The sequence below is a fragment of the Arabidopsis lyrata genome, assembly GCF_000004255.2.
Source record: "Arabidopsis lyrata subsp. lyrata unplaced genomic scaffold ARALYscaffold_5, whole genome shotgun sequence".
Classification (NCBI taxonomy): Eukaryota; Viridiplantae; Streptophyta; class Magnoliopsida; order Brassicales; family Brassicaceae; genus Arabidopsis; species Arabidopsis lyrata.
In genome coordinates this window covers 5141202-5160919 of record NW_003302551.1, presented here as the reverse complement: position 1 = coordinate 5160919, position 19718 = coordinate 5141202, and the positions used below count along the sequence as shown (strand labels likewise).

The following is a 19718-nucleotide window of genomic DNA, read 5'->3' as shown; positions in this document are numbered from 1 at the left end:
TAGAGAAAATCATGCCATAAGAGCTGTGGAAACCTACTCAATTGATGTGAACATCAGAACCAAACAATATCGATAGTTGACCAGACCAACCGGTTCAAGCATCAACCAAACTGTGTCGGACCAAAAAGAAGAATTTTTGCGCAAACCAAGTTTGATCAAGCAAATGGCTTACGATTGGATATTTCCATAAAAATCCATCCTAAGAAGACTAATGGTAGAGTTGGAATCATAAATCACCATACCAAATCGAAGTTGGTCCACGATGACTCACCCGGACCACACCAAGCTCCAATCCATCAATCCAATGGAGACTTTTCCCGACCCAAATTGAAGATTGACTAGCAAGTCATTTATTTAAAGACTTTTGGTCTAGACAGAATCATAAACAACCGAGCCAATCAACCCGACTGCCAAGAAGACACATCTGAATCAAGCTAATTTCAAGATCATCGACCTAAAGTTACATTTCCTCGACCTATTTTTGAGAGTCACCGATATTATGAATATTTTATGAAGAACCATCGCAGCAAAAATCGAAGAAAGCCGTGCAGGGGTAAAGATGGTTGATGATACCCTTTTCCAACTGTACCACGATCAAACTCATAGAACCACAGGTCAAACCATCCGTCAATTTTATGTTGGGCTTATCAGAAAATGAAAGCTAGGTTTTCAACTTTGAATTAAAGAAGAACAAAAGAGGGTGACGCATCAAAGTCACGCGCCAGACTTTGTTTTGTAGAATTGTGGTATTCCTTTATTCGTCATTATTGTGATAACATGAGAGTCTCTTATGTAAAAGAAAAATAATAAAATAATAAAATATTATTTAATTGTGATAGTTTATCAAAAAGGTGATGTCTCTGAAGTGAGAGATTTTGGGGCCGATTGGTAACGACTGTTACTATAGACTTTTACTGTAAAATTTTGGCTGTAGAGATTTCGGCTGTAAAGATTGTAACTGTTACTTTCAGTTTTGATAAAAGTCTGATTGGTTGTTGAGACTACGACTATTATTTTCAAAAATCGATTTGTGACAGAAATATTTATTTTAGCATAATTAGTAAATTCAAAATCACATTGACCAAAACTTTTTTTGATAATTATAACAAAAAATAAATATTCAAACACAAAAAGAAATTACAACACTAAAAACTCATTTTTTTTATCATTTCACAAATGTTTCTTGATATACTAATATGGGCTAATAATAGTAATCATTTATTTTTATTAATTGCACAGTTTTAATTAGTCAATAAATATATAATGTTTAATCGTTAAAAATAATCAATAATATGGAAAAAAAAAACACTTTTATAGAATTACTTATGTAGTTACGATGAATTAAAGTAATGTTTTTGTATGTCTTCAAACATATTATTAATTAAATTTACGTATTTACAATTTGTTTTTATATTATCAAATAAATTTTTGTATTTTATTAGTCTCTTTAAAGTATTTATATTTAGCTAAATAATGTTATTGCTAACAAAAGATAGGTGTCATTTATTAAAGAAGTAAATTTTCTCTTTCTTTTTTTTTTTGTACAGCAACCAAAAGTCCCGTTTTTGTGATTTTATAAAAAAAAAAGAAAAAAAAAAGAAAATAGGAAGTTGAGGGCAGTTGCACTGTAAGGACTTTAAGAATAAGAAAAAGTCAGTAGAGTCTGATTGGTGAAATGCAAAACAGTAAGGGCTATATGTGAAAGTACAGTCAGCACAGTACTTTTTTAGAGACTCTTACAATTAAATAATACTTTTTATTATTTTATTTTTATTTTTTTTACGTGAGAGACTTGGATGAAAGATTCACCGGTGCACATGCTCTGATTGCTCTTGTCCCAAACTCGGTATTTAACAAACATATGAAATGTTTAGAAGTGGAGTATCATTTCATTCATGACGACATATATCATATATCGAGTAAATGTAAATATTGTTCACTTCTTTAACACCACTCAGCTATAATTTAGACGATATTTATTTATGGCTTTCGGCTATTCTGAGTTTGGTGCCTTTCATTACAACTTACAAGTTCGATATTTAATTTGTAGTGCCTTTCAGCTATATACTCTAACTTGTAAAAGATATTTACATATTCACTGATATATATAGTCTTGAACAACTCATGTGTAAAATATGTATCTCCTCTCCAAAGGCCAATAAAATATTCAGGCTTAAAACTCTCTTATCTAATGTAAGCATTCTGTTAGCAGCTCAAATGAAATCATTAACGTCTCAACCCAAAAAAAAAGAAGGTAAAAACTAAAAAGTAAACCTTTCAATACATAGAAGCCAGAGGGTTGGGTGGGCTTTGAGACATGAATCGCACATGATTCTTCAGCTTCTTTCAACTTTTTTCTTTGCTATTCGGCTTAATAGCATGGGCCCAAAACCAAGCTCACCATATATATCTATATGGTTGTGTTATTTTATTTTGCCAACTTATTTGATCCAAGATAACTTCTTTTATTAATTTTAATTTTTGTCTTTACAGCATGGGAGGAAATATGTTTCTTAGTTCAAAATTCACAATTATCATAAAATAAGAGTAATACAGGGTAAACAAATCTATAGATTAAATTACATGATATAAAATAGTAATATATTATAATTAGGTGTAAAGCCAGACACTACTTAAGAATGGGCAAGTTATCTGAGATTGTTGGAAGACTTGTTACCAGTCTCGCACCTATTGGTATCGGATACGCGAAATAAAAGAACTTTTGGTTCCAAATATTGGTGTCTTATACCAATTATGTTAATAAGTTTAAGATTTTAGTGATATTTTAAAGAAGTTTTCTAAATTTTTTTGCCATAATTTACATAAAATAATTCATCAAGTTAATTTACTAACTTATTTTGTTGTAATGTAAAAATTAATTTAGTCAATTTTTTGTTAACTAATTATTTTTCAAAAAAATACTTGAAACATATCACTATCTAAGAGTCATGGATTTATTTATTATTTATATGTATAAAATTCATATCTAAAAATGTGGGGGTTATATGATGGTCTTAGTTACATATATTACTCGTTCGGAGATGGGTGTTATGGCACTCTTGGTTTTTAAATATTCAACTTGTTTTTTCCTTAAACTTTGCTAAATTCTAATTACAAATTTAAATTTAGGTCTATACAAAAACATATAATTAAATTAAAATATTTAAATTAATAATCTCTTAAGAAAATAAATTAAACATTTTTTCCTGTTTTATCAACTCAAAAATTGAAATGAGTGATTCAGTAAAAATATTCTCTTACTAAAATTTTTAGTAGAACATATTATACTTTCATTTTAGTTTAGTTTTTCTACATATTATAGGTGATATATATATATATATCATAGTAATTAATAATGAACACTAACTATTTATAAATTCTATTCATATTATATAAAATATATATTTATATTATACAAAATGTGATTGTCTTTTGTTACTTTTTACTCCATTTGTCATTGTTTATATCTGAAGTGTTACATCTCGCAAACAAAACAATAGAAGAAAATATGCTTTTTTTTCACTGGTCAACTTGTGTGATCAAGCCGTTTGATTGATCTCAGGAGTAAGCCATCTCCACATATTAAGTTGTTTTTTTGGCATCATATTAAGTTTAGTCCACTTAACTTTCATATATAAGACCGAACATGGTTATCTTCTAACTTGCTTTTGCGTGAATCAGTCTCAGACATATTAACCATTCGGTAACACTGACAATCTCAGTCTATGTTTCCCAACAGCATACAATTTTTTTCTTGTAGAACTTAAAGTTATCAAGAGTTGAGTACTCGAGTTATTATCTCGTGGACATATCCAATGTATTAGCTGATTTTGTGGGTTTTTTTATTGTTTAGAACAATTATGCGAGATGCCAATGCAATTTTACTACGTTCAAATTTTTTTGCTTCCGATATTCATTTTGATAAACTTATGTTTCCATCATTTCTATATAAATAAAGATGAATTCATTGAAAAACAAAATAGATGAATTCAAATAAGTTTTTCTTAAAAATTACTTTCACTATAAAATTTTAAGTACGTTTTCACAAACAATTATATAGTTTATCTTATAGTCAAAGCAAATATATACATTTAATTCATTCAATAGTTCTTAGATATGCGTTAAAAGTATCAAAGGACGCCATGGACGGACCCAGTAAGGAGAGAGGGTGGGCAACTGACCTAGTAAAATAATGATATAAATTTGTTTATGTGTAAGAAACCAGAAAAAAAACAGCAGCTGAGTTGGTATTTGTGTGTCCATGACCTCCGTATCCTGAGTTCAAGTCCCTGTCTTGACGTAATAGGTTTAATTTTTTCCCTTTTTTTTTAATGACCTGGGTAAAAACAATTCCTGGGTCCGCCACTGAAGGACGCCATTTATATTTTAAAAACGCAAAAGAAATCCCTATCGATATCTTTAAGTATTTAGTGAAACTTTTTTTAATTTGACGGTTAATCCATTGTTCATTGCTAAAACTTTAAAATTTTACTTATAATACTATCTTTGTTTCATAAAAAGAGTCATTTTAGAGTTTTATTTTTGTTTAACAAAGAATGTCATTTTACATTTCCAATGTGATTTTTACACTAAATTTCTTAATTTAATCTTAATTCAAAGCTATTTTTCATTGAATTTAAATTATTAATCACTTATTAAATAGAGGTATGTATGTATAATTTAAATTTTTCTTAATTTATATGAAATGTATCAAAATGATATTTTTTTGTGAAATATAGGAAATATATGTACTTACGTTTTCAGTTCTATAAAGTATATGTCTCCGGTTCAGTTTTAGCATGTTTTCCTTTGTTACCATCGCATAACAAGTGGCGATATCTTAAAATCAAAGGAGAAGCTAAATTAATGGCAATATTGACTTCTTCATACCTAGTAGTAGTAACAATGTGATGCAAGTCACAACTAACAAGGTCACAAGAAAAAAAGGTCACAAGAAAGAAAGTCAAACTTTAATTCTTCATCACTTTCAATATTTATAGTGCCAATCCATCCCGTTTTAAAAATTTATATTTTATATCTTTTTATAATTAGTTTCTTTAAACCTTGTCGGCCCTATTTATTTCATGCAATAAATATTTCGTTTAATTTTCTTTACTAGTACTATTTTCTTTATTAGTAGGTCTTTCAAATTCACCAATAGTAAGGCTATCTTTAAATCTAAGATTTCTTTTATTGAGCGGCGCCATTTGACACTCTAAAATAAATGTTAGTGTTTTTCTTAGTGAGTTAACGGTTAATTTAAGGAAAAATAAATTGAAAATTAAGGGCAAGTTGTAAGTATTGATTATTTTTCTATAACACACACCCACTACACATAGTACTAATTAATCCTTATATTAACCATTTTCCGAATCAAACAAACGGCTAAGTTGGATTTTCTTGGACATTCCAATATATGTAATTTTTTTTGTCAATTTTATATAGGTTTAAGTGTAATTTGTAACAGATGATTATTTTTATGTTAACATCTCAAAAGTATAACATACTTACAAGTTCAAAGCAGAAAAAAAAATCAAACAATAGTAACATTTTAATAAATAAAAAATAGATATAGAATTTTACACCAATACTAAAATCATTGGGCGGACATATATATCAGGCCCCTTCAGAATTCACAGGGCCATATATATAAAACAACCCCATCATTAATTGTAATTAACGAGGGAAAATAAATAAAATTATTAATGATTTATCTCACGATAATCTAAGCATGTTAATTTGGAAAAAAAAAAAAAAAATAGTAGAGACGAGGATCCTAAAATTAGAACCATGTGATTAAGCAAACTCTTCAGAAGAAATTAGTGTTTTCATCCAATAGAATATCACCAATCTGTCCACCAGAATCCTCAAACAACCACTTCTCAAACAAAGACCATTGACTTTGGTTACTGCAGCATCCAGTTATGTCTGGTTTGGTCTCATGATCAGGTGAAAATCCAGCCTGTTGATATGAGTGATCAAACTCAGAAAATGACTGAAATGTCCCTGCACAATCCTTCCTATCATCACTCTTGATCCCTTCCTTTACCTCAGAGTTTGTAGAAGCGACTTGATCCGCGGAGTTTTGAGTCTTTGGCGAGTTTTTCACCCACCCTTTGAGCAATTTTGCGATATTCTCGGTGCTTGAGGCATAAGTTGTAGATGTTTCTTGCGTCCTAAGAAACCCGGAAGCTGAGGAAGTAGAGCGTCTTGATTCAGCTGAAGAGGATGTTGTTGTCACTGTAGATGTGATGATTGGTGCAACAGCAGGAGATAAAGCCTCAGAGAGAGCCTTTTTCGCCAAGTGGATATCGGTTTGAAGTCGTCTCTCCCATTGGCCTCTTGAGATGTTTGAGTTGGAATTAGCGGAAGAAGACGACGGTGAAGATGAGAGCGAGGAATGGTCAAGTTCTTGATGAGAATCTTGATTGACTTTGTTGAGTTTCTTCTTCAAATGAGTGTTCCAATAGTTCTTAATGTCATTATCTGTCCTTTGTGGAAGATATGACGCAATTGCAGCCCATCTACACAAAATATTAAATGCTCACTAAAAAAAATAGTCTAATTTGGAAAATGTTGTGAGCGACAAAATTTGAGAAATCAAGGGGTAATTAATTAGTTTTTGTACCTATTTCCTAAGAGGGCTTGAAGATGAACAATCATCTTTTCTTCATGTTCAGTGAAATTGCCTCTTTTGATTCCTGGCCTTAAATAGTTTGTCCATCTAAGTCTACAACTCTTGCTGCATCTAAGCAACCCTGAAAATTTACAAGAACAAACAAAAATTAAAAACCAATTAATGAGAAAATATCTAAGTTTAATAATATATAAAGGAATAACAAGATCTCATGCATTAGATCTTAAATATTAAGGGCAATAAACAAAACCCTAATTTCAACATATGTTTTTCATTAAGCTAATTCCACAATCTTAAAGACCTAAAGAAAGAAACCTATGGAAATCAAAACCCATTTGGAGAACACAAATTTCAATCCAAACCATTCTGACTCCTTATCTATCTCTCACTCTCAATGATTAATCTAAATAATATCAACATACAAATCTATAGAGAGAGAGAGAGGTGAGAGATGAAGAATGAAGATTAGACATACCAGTATTGGTAGGAACAGCTCTCCAATTACCAGGACCATGTTCTTGGATGTAAGTAACTAAAATGATATCTTCTTCAGGAGTCCAAGGCCCTTTCTTCACTCCTCCTTTGTCACAACAAGGAGGCCTCACCATTATGATGATCTTGATTTCCCTTAATTTAACTAATTAATTCTTTAATCACTCCTTTTAGCCTCTCTTTATTTCCCACTATAACTCTTTGCCAAGAAAATAGAAGAAAGTTGAAACAACTTAAGATGGTAATGATGAGTCACACTACCCTTAGTACACTAATTAGTACGCTTAGCTTTGAAATGGATCTAATGGTTAAGCTTGGCGACAAAGGTCTATGTCCACTTCTTCTTCTATATATATATAAAAAGAGAGAGAGAAATTTGCTGACCCCTCTTGGTCTTGGACTCTTGGGTCTCTGAAATTGTATATTTTAATAAATAAAAATATGAAAAAAATAAAAAAAATAAATGTGTAATGCATTAACTACAAAAGTGGAGGTAAAGCCTCAGAAGTCAGCTGTGTGGCAAAAGGAAAAGTCTCTGCCCTCCATACAAAACCGCGTGGCATTCAATGTGGGCTTGCTTCTTTCCAAAACCCTAATAACACAAAAAATATTATTATTATTAGGTTTAATAATTTATTGGTTATGTTATTAAAAAAATTAAAGAATAATGGGGACATGCATGATAACATGATAATGATATATGATATGATATCTCCCTCTCTCACTTTTGATTTATTGCTACGATAATTTTAAGAATTGAATAGTGGCTATTGCATTTATGTGTAATGCATAGGCTTTGTTAATAATAGAAATTCATGAAAGGGTCTTTTGACGAACGAGATTTTCTCTGCGTCATGATTTGCTGTTTTGGTTTTTATATCAAAACGAATTATTTATATTTGAAGATAGAGAAGAAAAGAAAAAATTGCTGTTTTGGATTGAACCAGTGGGTCTTTGGCCATTGTCAAACTACATGATGGTCTACGTCATTCATGATGTTAGCGACTTCTCTACATATATAGATGTATATATATATATATGCGTTTATATGTATTACGTTACATAAACATATATGAATATATGATGTTGAACGTTTTATTCGGGTAAGGTTCGCGATTAGTGTTAATGGACCACATTTTGAGTTTTTGGTAAACATAGTTTTAGATGAAATTAATTGTACGTTACATATGTCGTTATCGTAGGTGGTGAAAAGAAATATAGAGATATTTGTATGAGAATTTGGTGTATAGGATAATGAAGATTATTGGATTTGATAGACAGAAGTCATACAACCACATTAAAAGAAATATAGAGATATTTGTATGAGAATTTGGTATATAGGATAATGAAGATTATTGGATTTGATAGACAGAAGTCATACAACCACATTAAAAGTTTTAAGATGAAATTAATTGTACGTTAATATATGTCATTATCGTAGGTGGTGAAAAGAGATTAAGAGATATTTGTATACGAATTTGGTATATAAGATAATGATGATTTTTGGATGATAGACACAAGTCATATACAACTATATCTATTTATGTGAACATGTGTATGTATATGTATATGTCAACAAGTAAAAAGATGAAATCAATTTGGTTTTCACGAGGCCGGAAGAAAAGGAAGAAGAAGAGACACGAGACTACTTTAATTTCTTCTCTTTTGTCAATGTTGTGCTATATCTATTTATTTATATAGGTAGGAATTTTGAATGATAATTTTTACAAGTGTGAAATTTCACTTTGTGGAAAGTTTAGGATTTACGTTAGTCGTTAGATATAATAAACTTGTGTTAAACAGGCTGTTAATCAATCATATTAATTGAAACTGAAAGGTTCATCTAACCACTGAAATTGAAAAGACTTTGTGAACATCTTAAGTTCTTAACCATAAACAAAAAATATGGCTTTGATAGTAATATTTTACCACATCTTAAGTAAGAAGATATGGTATGCAAAAGTGACACTATAACTGTATCATACCGTTATTTGTAGTCACACTGTTTTTATTTTGTATTGTAATCTTTTACTACTAATTTTTATCGTTAAAAATTAATATTGTTTTGTTTACTAGTTTAGATTCGATCAATATGTATTTTTTGATTGGAAAGAAAATTAATTTTCGCTCCAGAATTTTCATTACATTCCACTATTTTATATGTTTCTACAATTTCATCATTTCATTAAACTATCACTCGTAGCCATAATATTTTAGTACAAGTTGCAAATCCGAAAATAAATTTCAATGTAATTATGTAATACGAAAATTCGACGGCCACAAATTTGGAAGATGTATACTTCATAAAACACTATTATAGATTTGGTATTCTTTTTACTATATAATATATCACATAACGCATTCAATTGTAGAAAGATATGAATCATCATAATAAGTATGGAGGTGGAATATAAAGAGGCAAAATATTCTTGAAAAATACATATAAATGATTTGCGATTACGATTTATATTAAATGACAACTTCTTAATAACATGGAATGCATGTGTGATGTATGGATGGTGCTTGTGATGTAGGGACGGGACAAACACATTTTCCAGCGTAAAATACCTATTTTTAATTAGTATAAAAAAAGAGAAAAATAAAACTTTAAGCATTAAAATAAATATTAGGTACTATAACAAATTTTCCAAAAAAAATGAAAAACTAAAATATTTAATTTTGTCAATGAAGAGAAATAAAAGCACTGCAAGCGCACATGCAGTTGATACATAAGAACAAATGCAGAGTTTCAGTCCCTATTTATTATTTGTGACAGTGCATGCGATCGATCGGTATGAATTTTCTTAACCAAAATCAAATTGAGAACCGGTTTGGTTATGAGGTTGGTTAAAATACTATTATGACTATTGAATTGTTGGGCCTGATGATTGAATAACGGGCCTAGTTATATGAACTGGACCCCATTAACTAACTTTTTGAGTACAAGTTCTCAGATATTTGTTTTGTTTGGCCATGGAGTATTGTTTGGTGGTGGTATTAAGACTTAGCCATTGGCAAAATAAACAGAAAGCTAACTTTATGTTTGTCATCTAATTTTATCTTGTCGGTTATTTAGTTGAAATGGTACGTCATGAGTCCATAACATGATCAGGAAAATTTCATAGTATACAAGGTACATGTCCATTAAGAAAAAGCAATTTTTGTTATCAAAAGAGTACATTGTTTTAGAAAAAAATATTTTTTTTTGTGACTCTGTGTTATTAAACAGGAAGGAGTCTAAGGATGTCGAGAAAAATAACAGAGAAATCGGAGAAGGTTTGAGGTTTTGATTTCAGAGATTTTTTTGAAATTGAACTGAGAAGAAAGAAGCTCGAGTTTACCTGTGAAAGAAGATCGGAGACGGAGTTAGACACCGACGGTGAATGACATCGGCAATGATTCGAGGAAGAGTCTGAGATGTTAGTGTCATAGAAAATCTAAGAAGAAGAAAGACGACGAGTCGGTGTTTTGACTTTGTCGGAGAAACCAACTTGGGATAATTGTTTGGTCAAGATAGAGTTTTGTAAAGTATTGACCCAAACAATACTTATAGCCCAAATCGAATGGGCCTCACGTTTACTAAAAAACAAAGAGAAGAAGACTTGGGCATTATTAAGTGAGATAAGCCTACGAGTATACATGAAATACAAAACCGAAGTTAAAAATTACAGAGCCTTTAAATAGAAGCTAGGGTTTTCTTCTTAGGTTTGTGTCGTGAGTTTTACATTCTTCTTGAGTTGTTCTTGTAATCTCATTGAGAGTTTTGTGTAACCTTGATTTCTAGTGGAAGTTTGAAGACAAGAGATCCCTCACGAGAAGTACCCGTAACTATTTCGGGAACTCGTTAAAGCTTGGTGTCGTTTACTTTACGTTGCTTCATCACCTACATAAGACACACAAAGAAACATTTAGAACAAGGTTGAATTTATAGCTGCATTACTTAACAGATCATGCTAGCTAATTTCTATGTTGATTACCTATGAACACATAATGCTAACTATACATTTTATTGTGCATTATGTGTTCACATATTACTTTAGATAAGTGAATGTTATTTTCAACATGACAACAGTCACATAAAAGAGGTTTGTTTATTTTACTTACCGATAAGAAGAGAGTATCATTCTAAATAGCACTTTCCAGTTTCTCTTGGCTTTTATTTCAACAAAAATCAACTCTTCTTCTAGTAAATTCATATCGAGGCGAACTTTGTTTTCACCGGAGGTCTCTGAATTAAACCGTGACCACTCTAATCCCTTTAGATCATAGATTTTAGATCCCAATTTTCCACGGTTAAAAGCATTGCCATACATTTTAAATAGATTTGCTATTTTTATAACAATGTTTTTAACATCATCTTCATATGTTAACTAATAATCAAAGTTAATACATTTCAATTATAAATCATGTGTGGTTTGGAGCTTCTAAATCGATTGGTTTAATAAAATGTTTTTTTTTCTAAATTTTTTTCGATTATATTAAATTTTTTCCCACACAACTGAAATTCTAAACTTACGGAATTTACTGAGTAAACGATCGATTTACCAAATTTTATCAAGCATACAGAAATTTCTTAAAGATTTTTTAATTTGAAAATAATTTTTTAATTTATTTCCAAACAATTAAGATCACCAAAAATCAAACATAACTAAATTTTTTTGGTTTTTAATCCGACATCAAATTTTAAAAAGCCATAAACCAAGATTCCAAAAACACACAAAGTTTCTAAATACCCTAGTTTAATTTAAAACAACAAGACAATATACACAAACAAAGTTTTACTAACAAAATGCAAATCAAGAAACTATGATAGATACGAATCATACGATTGACAAAAAAAAAAAAAAAACTATGATAGATACACAAAATAAAAATAAAAAAAAAAACAAAAAAAAAACACTATAATCAATCTGAGCCGTCGAATCGTAAGCTCACCAAATCCATTAGATCTAGGGCTCAGTAGATCACCTCCATATATAAACTCGTATCAAAACTTTTTATCTCCTTTGGCCGTCACTTACTGACCTCAGAGCTCAACGAAAATGGTTCAACGTCTTGTTTACCGATCACGTCACTCTTACGCTACCAAGTCCAACCAACACCGCATCGTCAAAACTCCTGGTAATGTACCAAGCTCTATAATGTCTCCTAGTAGTGATTCTTGAAAGATTATTGAAATTTTTGTTGAAAATTTGGGTTTTTTTTTTTTGGCTTAAAGGTGGGAAATTGACTTACCAGAAGACGAACAAGAGAGCTAGTGGACCTAAGTGCCCTGTTACTGGCAAAAGAATCCAAGGGGTAAACTTTTCTATTCCATTTCAAGAAAGTTTGTGAATTTTGGTGTTAGGGTTCGTGTTTAGACTTTAGTTAGATTCTCTGGTTCAAGAAAGCTTGTGAATTTTGGTGTTAGAGTTCGTGTTTTGAGTTGAGTTAGATTCTCTGTTTCAAGAAAGTTTGTGCAATTTGGTGTTAGGTTTCGTGTTTTGAGTTTAGTTAGATTCTCTGTTTCAAGAAAGTTTATGAATTTATGTGTTAGACTTCGTGTTTGAGTTTAGTTAGATTATCTGTTTCAAATTCTGTTCATGTCTCTTGTTTTGTGTGTGTGTTAGCTGTTTTCTCTAGTAATTTGGAAAGAAGTTTGTGAATGTTGGTATAAGGGTTTGTGTTTATGTGTAGTGAACAATGTGTCTGAGTTTTTGGCTATCTGTGTTCTGATTCATTTTGGCATTGAGACAAAATCTGGAACTAGACTTAGAATCTAGAAACTTTAGGGATTAAAGTGTTTGTCTTAGCTTGGTTAAATAGTGAAAAGCTTCATGCTTATTTGCCATTGTTCTAGACTCGTCTTAGTAGAGTAGACTTGAGTTCCATTTCTTACCTTGACTTGATAGCCTGCTCTTAAGATAAGCAAGTTTAGTTCATATCTCTTGTTCTGTATTAGCTGCTTTCTAACAACCAATTTGGAAAAAAGTTTGTGAATTTTTAAATTTGTGTCGTGTTTACGGCAGTTTGTGAATAATATGTCTTAGTTTTGGTTTGATTATACTGATAACAACTTGTTTTGTCATTAAGACCAAATCTGGAACTTAAATCAAAACATAGACACTTTAGGGGTTGAATTCAAGAATTTGTTGGTTGCTGGTTTGTCTAAAGTTTGGTAAAATAGTGAAAGGTTTCATACTTTTTTTCCATTGATATTGAGAACAAGGTTTACATGGTAACTCGTCTTACTAGATTTAGACTCCATATCCATTAAACTCACTTCTTACTTTAACTTGATAGCCTGCACTTAAGATAACTTATCGTTGGATTTTCTCTGTTTTTTTTCTTTTCTTGTGTTTGTTGAAAACTAGTACCTGGTATGTAATGAGTTAGTAGTTAGTAGTTACTGGTCTCTGGTCAGTGGTCTCTGGTTCTAATCGAATAATCTAGGGTTACACAGATATTTAATCTATCGATAATCTCTATAGAATCTCATAAATAGCTTTCTTCTCACATAATTAGCATGATATCATAGGCTTTACATTCGATGTTTGTTTTCTGAAGATTCCGCATTTGAGACCCGCTGAATACAAAAGGCCGAGGTTGGCAAGGAACGAGAGGACAGTGAATCGTGCATATGGTGGTGTTCTATCTGGAGTAGCTGTTAGGGAGAGGCAAGTGTATTGAACTTGTTTCTTAAAAATTGGTTTCTTAGAGTAGTATATCAACTAATCTTGCACGTTTTCTCTGTTCCAGGATTGTTAGGGCCTTCTTGGTTGAAGAACAGAAGATTGTGAAGAAGGTTTTGAAGCTTCAAAAGGCGAAAGAGAAGACTGGGCCAAAGAGTTAGAAGAAGACGTTTTGGATTATAAGAGTGATGGAGAATTACTTATGTTCTAGGGATCGATAGACATGAGTCTTTTTGTTCACGAAAAGAGCAAATGTTTGTTTTTGATAATATCTTATGTTCAGTTTTGTTCTCCATTCAGATTTTACTTTCTCCAATCTCCGATATATGTCAACAAGATTATAAAACAGAAGTTGAAAACCCAAGATTTATAAATTACTACTATTCAACAATTGTCATACTGAAGAACAACGAAAATTGATTAACCTATTCGTTATCGGTTTAATGTAAACCGGCATGGTTTTATGATATATTCGGCCATTTTGATATGTTTTGCATATTACTTGCAGGAATCAGAATCCATATCTAAAGAAACACTTGAAACCAAAAAGAGTGTGTTTCTCCGAACTTTGCAGCAAATGCACATGGGAACGTTGCATCATCATTATCATTGAACTATATCTTTATTCATGACCGGAGACAAACAAAGTCTATGCATACTGTGAGAGCATGTAAAGACAAAAACTCGATGAAGGTTCATGTGGATGGTGAAGAAAGAACATTTACCTAATTACTTTTGGTTTCACATGATTATAGGATTGCTTCTGGATGCAATTGAATACTTCCCATGGATTAACTTCAATGGAAGGTTAAGAAAGTATTATCTGATGATAGTGCTTGGGTTTAGTTACAAAGCTCCTATCGACCTTTTATTATGGATTGTTATGCCTATAATCTTCTACACTTACCTTTTTGTGGTAATAGTGTTTTATAATCTTTGTAGGTTTTTAGGATTAGCGTAACATGAGGATTTATAAAATTCGATTATTCAGAAAAATAATTGTAGAAGAAGACAATTTTTGATGTATGGACTTAAAGAGATTGTGAAGAAACACAAACTCGGATTCCATTAAAGATTTTCCATAATATGTTGACCGGTTTGGATCGCGAAATGTTCCATATGTACTTTAAATGTTGTTAAAGAAGAGCTTTCATCTCCATCATCGTTTGTATTTACAAGTTTATTAAAATCCAATTACCACCACACGAAGTCGAAGTTGTTGTGTAAGTTCCTTTCTCTATATCCCACGATGTATCATCTTGTTCATGGAACTGCAGTAACTTAAAACAAATCGTTAGAAGAAGTTTTAGTTAAACAGGTGAGGTGATTAGTGACTAAGAAGAAAAAGTGGGAAACATTATTACTTCCTTATGCTGAGGAATTGAAGGAATGAAGTGGCTAATTCTGCGTTGTTAGGGCGATCACTTGAAAGCCTATGGTGATCTGATTCAAACGGTGGAGATAAGACGAAACGTTCCACTTTTGCATCACAGACCACACACTTATGATGGTCCTCCTCAAGGCTCTTCTCTCCTAGAGCAGATTGAGTAACCTGTTGTTTACAAGAGCTGCACCAAAGTTTGTGTCGGCATGGGAAGTTTGCCCATAGAAGCATGTTCTTGTTGCACCAGAAACACATGCCTTCCTTTAAACATGTCTCATAGCTCTGTCAAATATGTCCTTCACGTGAGATACAGATATATGAAAAACATCAAAGAGTATGGACTGGGGTTTGATTGCTTACTTGGTAGAAGTCGAACTCACGGAGAAAGAATACGGAAGTGCTGTTTCTGATCCTTGTAAGTGTCTCTAGTACCGGATGTTTTAGTTGACGTTGGTTGTTGGAAGATGCTGTAGTCAACGGAGGAGGAGGTTGAGGTTTTGGTTCTGGTGGTGCTTTGAAGGTTTTAGAGTCATGTGCTTCTTGTAAGAATTTAAAACCTGGAGGAACTGATAAGGCTTTTGGTTTGTCGGGAGAAGCAACAGAGTCATTCTTACTAATAATGAGTGGCTCAGGAGGTCTTCCTTTGAGCTGAGAACTCTTGGATTTGGTGGGTAACATCACCCAGTGTGTTGCAGCTCCAATTTTACCTATGGGGACGACTTTCATTTGACAGAGTTTTGGAAAATATTTGATGAAGTCGATGAGCTTGGGGAAACCAAGAGAGGCGTGATCGAGATCCATTCCAAAAACAGCACGGAAATCGGCTTTGAGGGATGACAGGGGATATCCAGCCCCTCTCCAGTTCGCTGATGTATCTCGAAGATACCGAGGAAGCCAGTTTACAAAACTTTTGAGCCATGGTGGAACGGAATTTCCGAGAAATCCAAGAGTTTCCTCATCATCTGCGTCTGTTGGAACTGCTGCACTTTGTGGCTGGGCAAGTTCTGTTTCTTTGCTGACTGCAAATTTCACAGTTGTTTATGTAAAAAGAAAAGCACAATTCTTGCATGTTTTTGGCCATATAGAAGAACAATACTTACAGCAACTGATATTTGTTGGGTTAAGGAGGAAACGTATATCTTGTGATTGTGTCAACTCTATTGGTCTCTGCTTTCTGCACATGTATGAAACATCAGATTAAGTCACAGAGGGATACATGTCAATGAGTTTGATAAAACAAGTGGATTGCGTATTGCCTCACCGTAGATTATGAATCTCTATACTTGCACCACATCGAAGAAGCAGCTCAACACACTCAAGATGGTTATTCTTCACTGCGAAGAATAGTGGCGTCTCTTTGATTACTGTCTTGACATTAACTAACTCAGGGTTGGCCGCTAGTAGAATCTGCAGGCTCAAATTCATTCCAAGTGTCATAATCTTGTTTCAGCTTAGGATGAGAAGCACAAAAACAAGCGAATTATACCTCAAGTGCAGATAAATTGCCATTTGCAGCAGCAAAGTGTACTGCAGATAAACCCAACTTGTTCCTTTGGTTAACTCGGGCACCGTGTGCAATAAGTAGGCTCATGATTCTGGATACGCAAATGTATTATTCTCAAGGTGTGAAGTAATCATCATGCGACCTTATTATATATGATTAAGGTAATAGAGAGAAATTATACCTGGTTTGCTGCTTATGTGGCACAGACGATCCCTTCAGGCTACATTGAAGAACAGTATTCCCTTCTGCATCTTTTTCGTTGACATCTAAGTTGGTGTTTATAAACAGCTCAAGAACAGCTTCATCTCCTGCCTACAAAAATTACATTACAACCCTCAATAATCCGCATCACCGCATGTGTAGTTCACATAATAATGCTAATGTAGTAACTAAGTCTCACCTGTACAATGGAGATAAGTGGTGAAGTTTGCTTATCCACAGATTCACTAAAAACTGCAGCACCAAAGAGCTGAAGAAGCTCAATCTCTCTAAGAAAAACCATTCTTTTCTCGCTGCATACACTTTGCGTCGAGCTGTTACTACGCAACGCTTCTTGAATAACAGCCTCATAGATCGTTTCCCTTTTACACTTTGGCACAGAATCATCATCATCACGTAATGCTACAGTTGCCTCTCTGATCTTCTCACTTGCTACAATCAACAATGCAGTCAAAGAAACTATCTCACCAGCCTTGGCATATGCAAAAGCCACAGCGTCCACTTCCTTTGTCTTCTCAGCAAGTAGTTTCACAACCGTCAAGTCCTACACATAAGAAATGACTCAACTTTACATGACAAATCTTTGCAAAGTCTCGTACATTCCATTATTCAACATAGTTTCACTACCGTCAAGTCCTAAATACATAAGAAATTACTCAAATTTACATGACAAAGCTTTGCAAGATCTCTTACATTCCATTAATTAACATAGTTTCACAACCGTCAAGTCCTATATACATAAGAAATGACTCAAATTTACATGACAAAGCTTTGCAAAGTCTCTTACATTCCATTAATCAACATAGTTTCACTATTTTCAAGTCCTAAATACACATAAAAGGCTCAAATATACATGACAAGCTTTGCAAATCTCTTGATTCCTTTCTACAGATATCTAAATAGTTCCAAAATCAAACATGGTTTCTCCAAGCAACCAAATGACGTGTTAAAAGGAATTAGTGTTTAACCTTGTCACCAAGCAAAACGATCAAGTCTCCAATCGAGTCACTACTTGCATTCCATGTCACATCTATGCTGCAAAATTGACATAGAAACAAAAATAGTCACTATACAGTATCATTAGCCAGAGTTTTCAACATTTTTCCAAATATAGTAGAGTTAACACATGTCCAAGCTTTATTTCCCAAATTTATCAAAAGGTCAATGCAAATTCTACCTGCCATTGGAGAGAGATAGCTCCAGAGGAATCAAAGCGCGTTCATCTTTGCTTCTCATATCAGTACGAGCGCGTCGTTTCAGAAGCATCTCAACACACCGTAGCGCGTTATACTCAGCCGCCGTGTGCAACGGCGAGAGTCCTGTATCGGAACATACATCGTTGATATACGGAACCGATCCAACGTCACCGTTGATGATTGACGAAGCACAGTTAATAGAATCGTAACTGCAACAAGCGCTTAGAAGCTTTATAGCTTCGATTCTCTCTGATTCTGCGTCTTCTCCGACTAAGATGCGTTTAGCGTGAGAAATAAACTCAGATTTGTTGTCTTTTAAAACGGAATCTAAAAACGCGTAGTTGTCTCTGATCTCTTCGTTGTCGAGCTCGGTGACGTAAGAATCAACCGGAGATACTTTTCCGGTGGGATAAAGAGAGTAGGAGTCGCAAAACTCAGTGAAATCGAAACTCATAGATTCCTGAAAACGAGAGAAAAATCGAAGATTAAGCTTTCGTTTCAGAGAAATCTCAAGACGAAATTAGAAATTTCTAACGCTATGACGAATAATCTTAGAGAAAAATGCTTCAAAATCATCTTCTTTAAAGCTAAAACAAGGTTCGAAGTTTGAGATTATCGCACCAGTTCCATCTTCGAAACCCTAGGTTTCCGCTGCTTTCGTCTTCGATTTCTGAACGAAAAACGACAAAATTTCTCCAGAAATCGAGAAATGGAGTGGAGAATCAAGTGAAACTAACGAGAAAACTTGTGAATTTGTTCAAGAGATTCCGATCGGAGAAAACGAAAACGAGAGCATTTATTCTGATTTTTCCGACGAACTGATTCTGATGACAGAGAAGAAAAAGGAAGAGAGAAACGGAGAGGGAAAATTGTTGCGTTTGTTGTTCCCATTTATAGCAGTGACGTGGATATAGCAGTAGTAGAGTAGTACCAAGAGCAGTCTATTAAATGACATTCTTATCCTCCGTTTTTACACAATGGACGAATTGTTTGTCTAAGAAAGGAAGGGTAAATATGGTAATACAGATTTGTTCATCTTTTTCCTCTGCAGAGTAAAGGCTTAATATTTCGTACTATTTCGTCTAGTATCATCATTGTAGGATAACCTCGTAAATAACAATTACAATTAATTACGAAAATAAAGTAGATGCATATAATAATAAATGGGAAAAATGTAGTTTTATCTCCCAATTTTAAAAAAGTGGCCAATCAATACGTCAACTTCGTATATGGCCATTTTAAACATGAAATAAACGTTAACTAACGTTTGAGACATGGAAATTCGTTGACCATGCCAAAATAGACATGCCGTTATCAGTCGTTAACGGAACTTCTAACGCCCGTTATCACCCATAATGACTCTGTTAATCAACTTTCAAATTGTGGCCATTTTAAACATCAACTTCATATGTGGCCATTTAAAACATGAACTAATCGTTGACTAACATTTGAAACATGAGAATTCGTTGACCAGGCCAAAATAGACATGTCGTCATCATTCGTTAAAAAAACCTATAACATCCGTTATCACCCGTTAACGACTCTGTTAGTATATCCAAACGACGTCGTTTTGAAAATAATCGAGGACAAATTTTTTGTTTAAAGCATAATCCAA

General features: G+C 32.9%; 3 protein-coding genes across 5 annotated transcripts; 1 reads left to right on the top strand and 2 right to left on the bottom strand.

Annotated features, from left to right (window-relative positions):
• Positions 1 to 5531: 5531 nt before the first annotated feature.
• Positions 5532 to 7563, bottom strand: LOC9313209 (transcription factor MYB30). Its single transcript, XM_021026574.1, has 3 exons — positions 7113 to 7563; positions 6629 to 6758; positions 5532 to 6524 (listed from the first exon to the last, which is right to left on the bottom strand). Exons 1-3 carry the CDS (start codon positions 7243 to 7245, stop codon positions 5810 to 5812), a joined length of 978 nt encoding a protein of 325 aa, XP_020882233.1. The 5' UTR covers positions 7246 to 7563; the 3' UTR covers positions 5532 to 5809.
• Positions 7564 to 12125: 4562 nt separating this feature from the next.
• On the top strand, positions 12126 to 14164 carry LOC9311546 (60S ribosomal protein L34-3). Its single transcript, XM_021026576.1, has 4 exons — positions 12126 to 12250; positions 12348 to 12427; positions 13676 to 13785; positions 13868 to 14164. The coding sequence occupies exons 1-4, from the start codon at positions 12172 to 12174 to the stop codon at positions 13959 to 13961; spliced, it is 363 nt and encodes a 120-aa protein (XP_020882235.1). The 5' UTR covers positions 12126 to 12171; the 3' UTR covers positions 13962 to 14164.
• A 308-nt stretch (positions 14165 to 14472) lies between these two features.
• Positions 14473 to 19187, bottom strand: LOC9311545. Of its 3 annotated transcripts, none has more exons than XM_021026571.1 (11): positions 18725 to 19173; positions 18085 to 18563; positions 17876 to 17942; positions 17089 to 17451; positions 16870 to 17000; positions 16671 to 16779; positions 16446 to 16591; positions 16285 to 16358; positions 15545 to 16203; positions 15165 to 15466; positions 14473 to 15080 (listed from the first exon to the last, which is right to left on the bottom strand). In XM_021026571.1, the coding sequence occupies exons 1-11, from the start codon at positions 18731 to 18733 to the stop codon at positions 15038 to 15040; spliced, it is 2382 nt and encodes a 793-aa protein (XP_020882230.1). In that variant the 5' UTR covers positions 18734 to 19173; the 3' UTR covers positions 14473 to 15037. The 3 variants fall into 3 exon arrangements, with proteins under 3 accessions (XP_020882230.1, XP_020882231.1, XP_020882232.1); XM_021026572.1 differs by having other exon boundaries at positions 14474 to 15071; positions 18725 to 19172; XM_021026573.1 differs by lacking the exons at positions 14473 to 15080; positions 15165 to 15466; positions 15545 to 16203; ... (3 more) ...; positions 16870 to 17000; positions 17089 to 17451 and adding an exon at positions 17459 to 17637 and having other exon boundaries at positions 18725 to 19187.
• Positions 19188 to 19718: the final 531 nt, after the last annotated feature.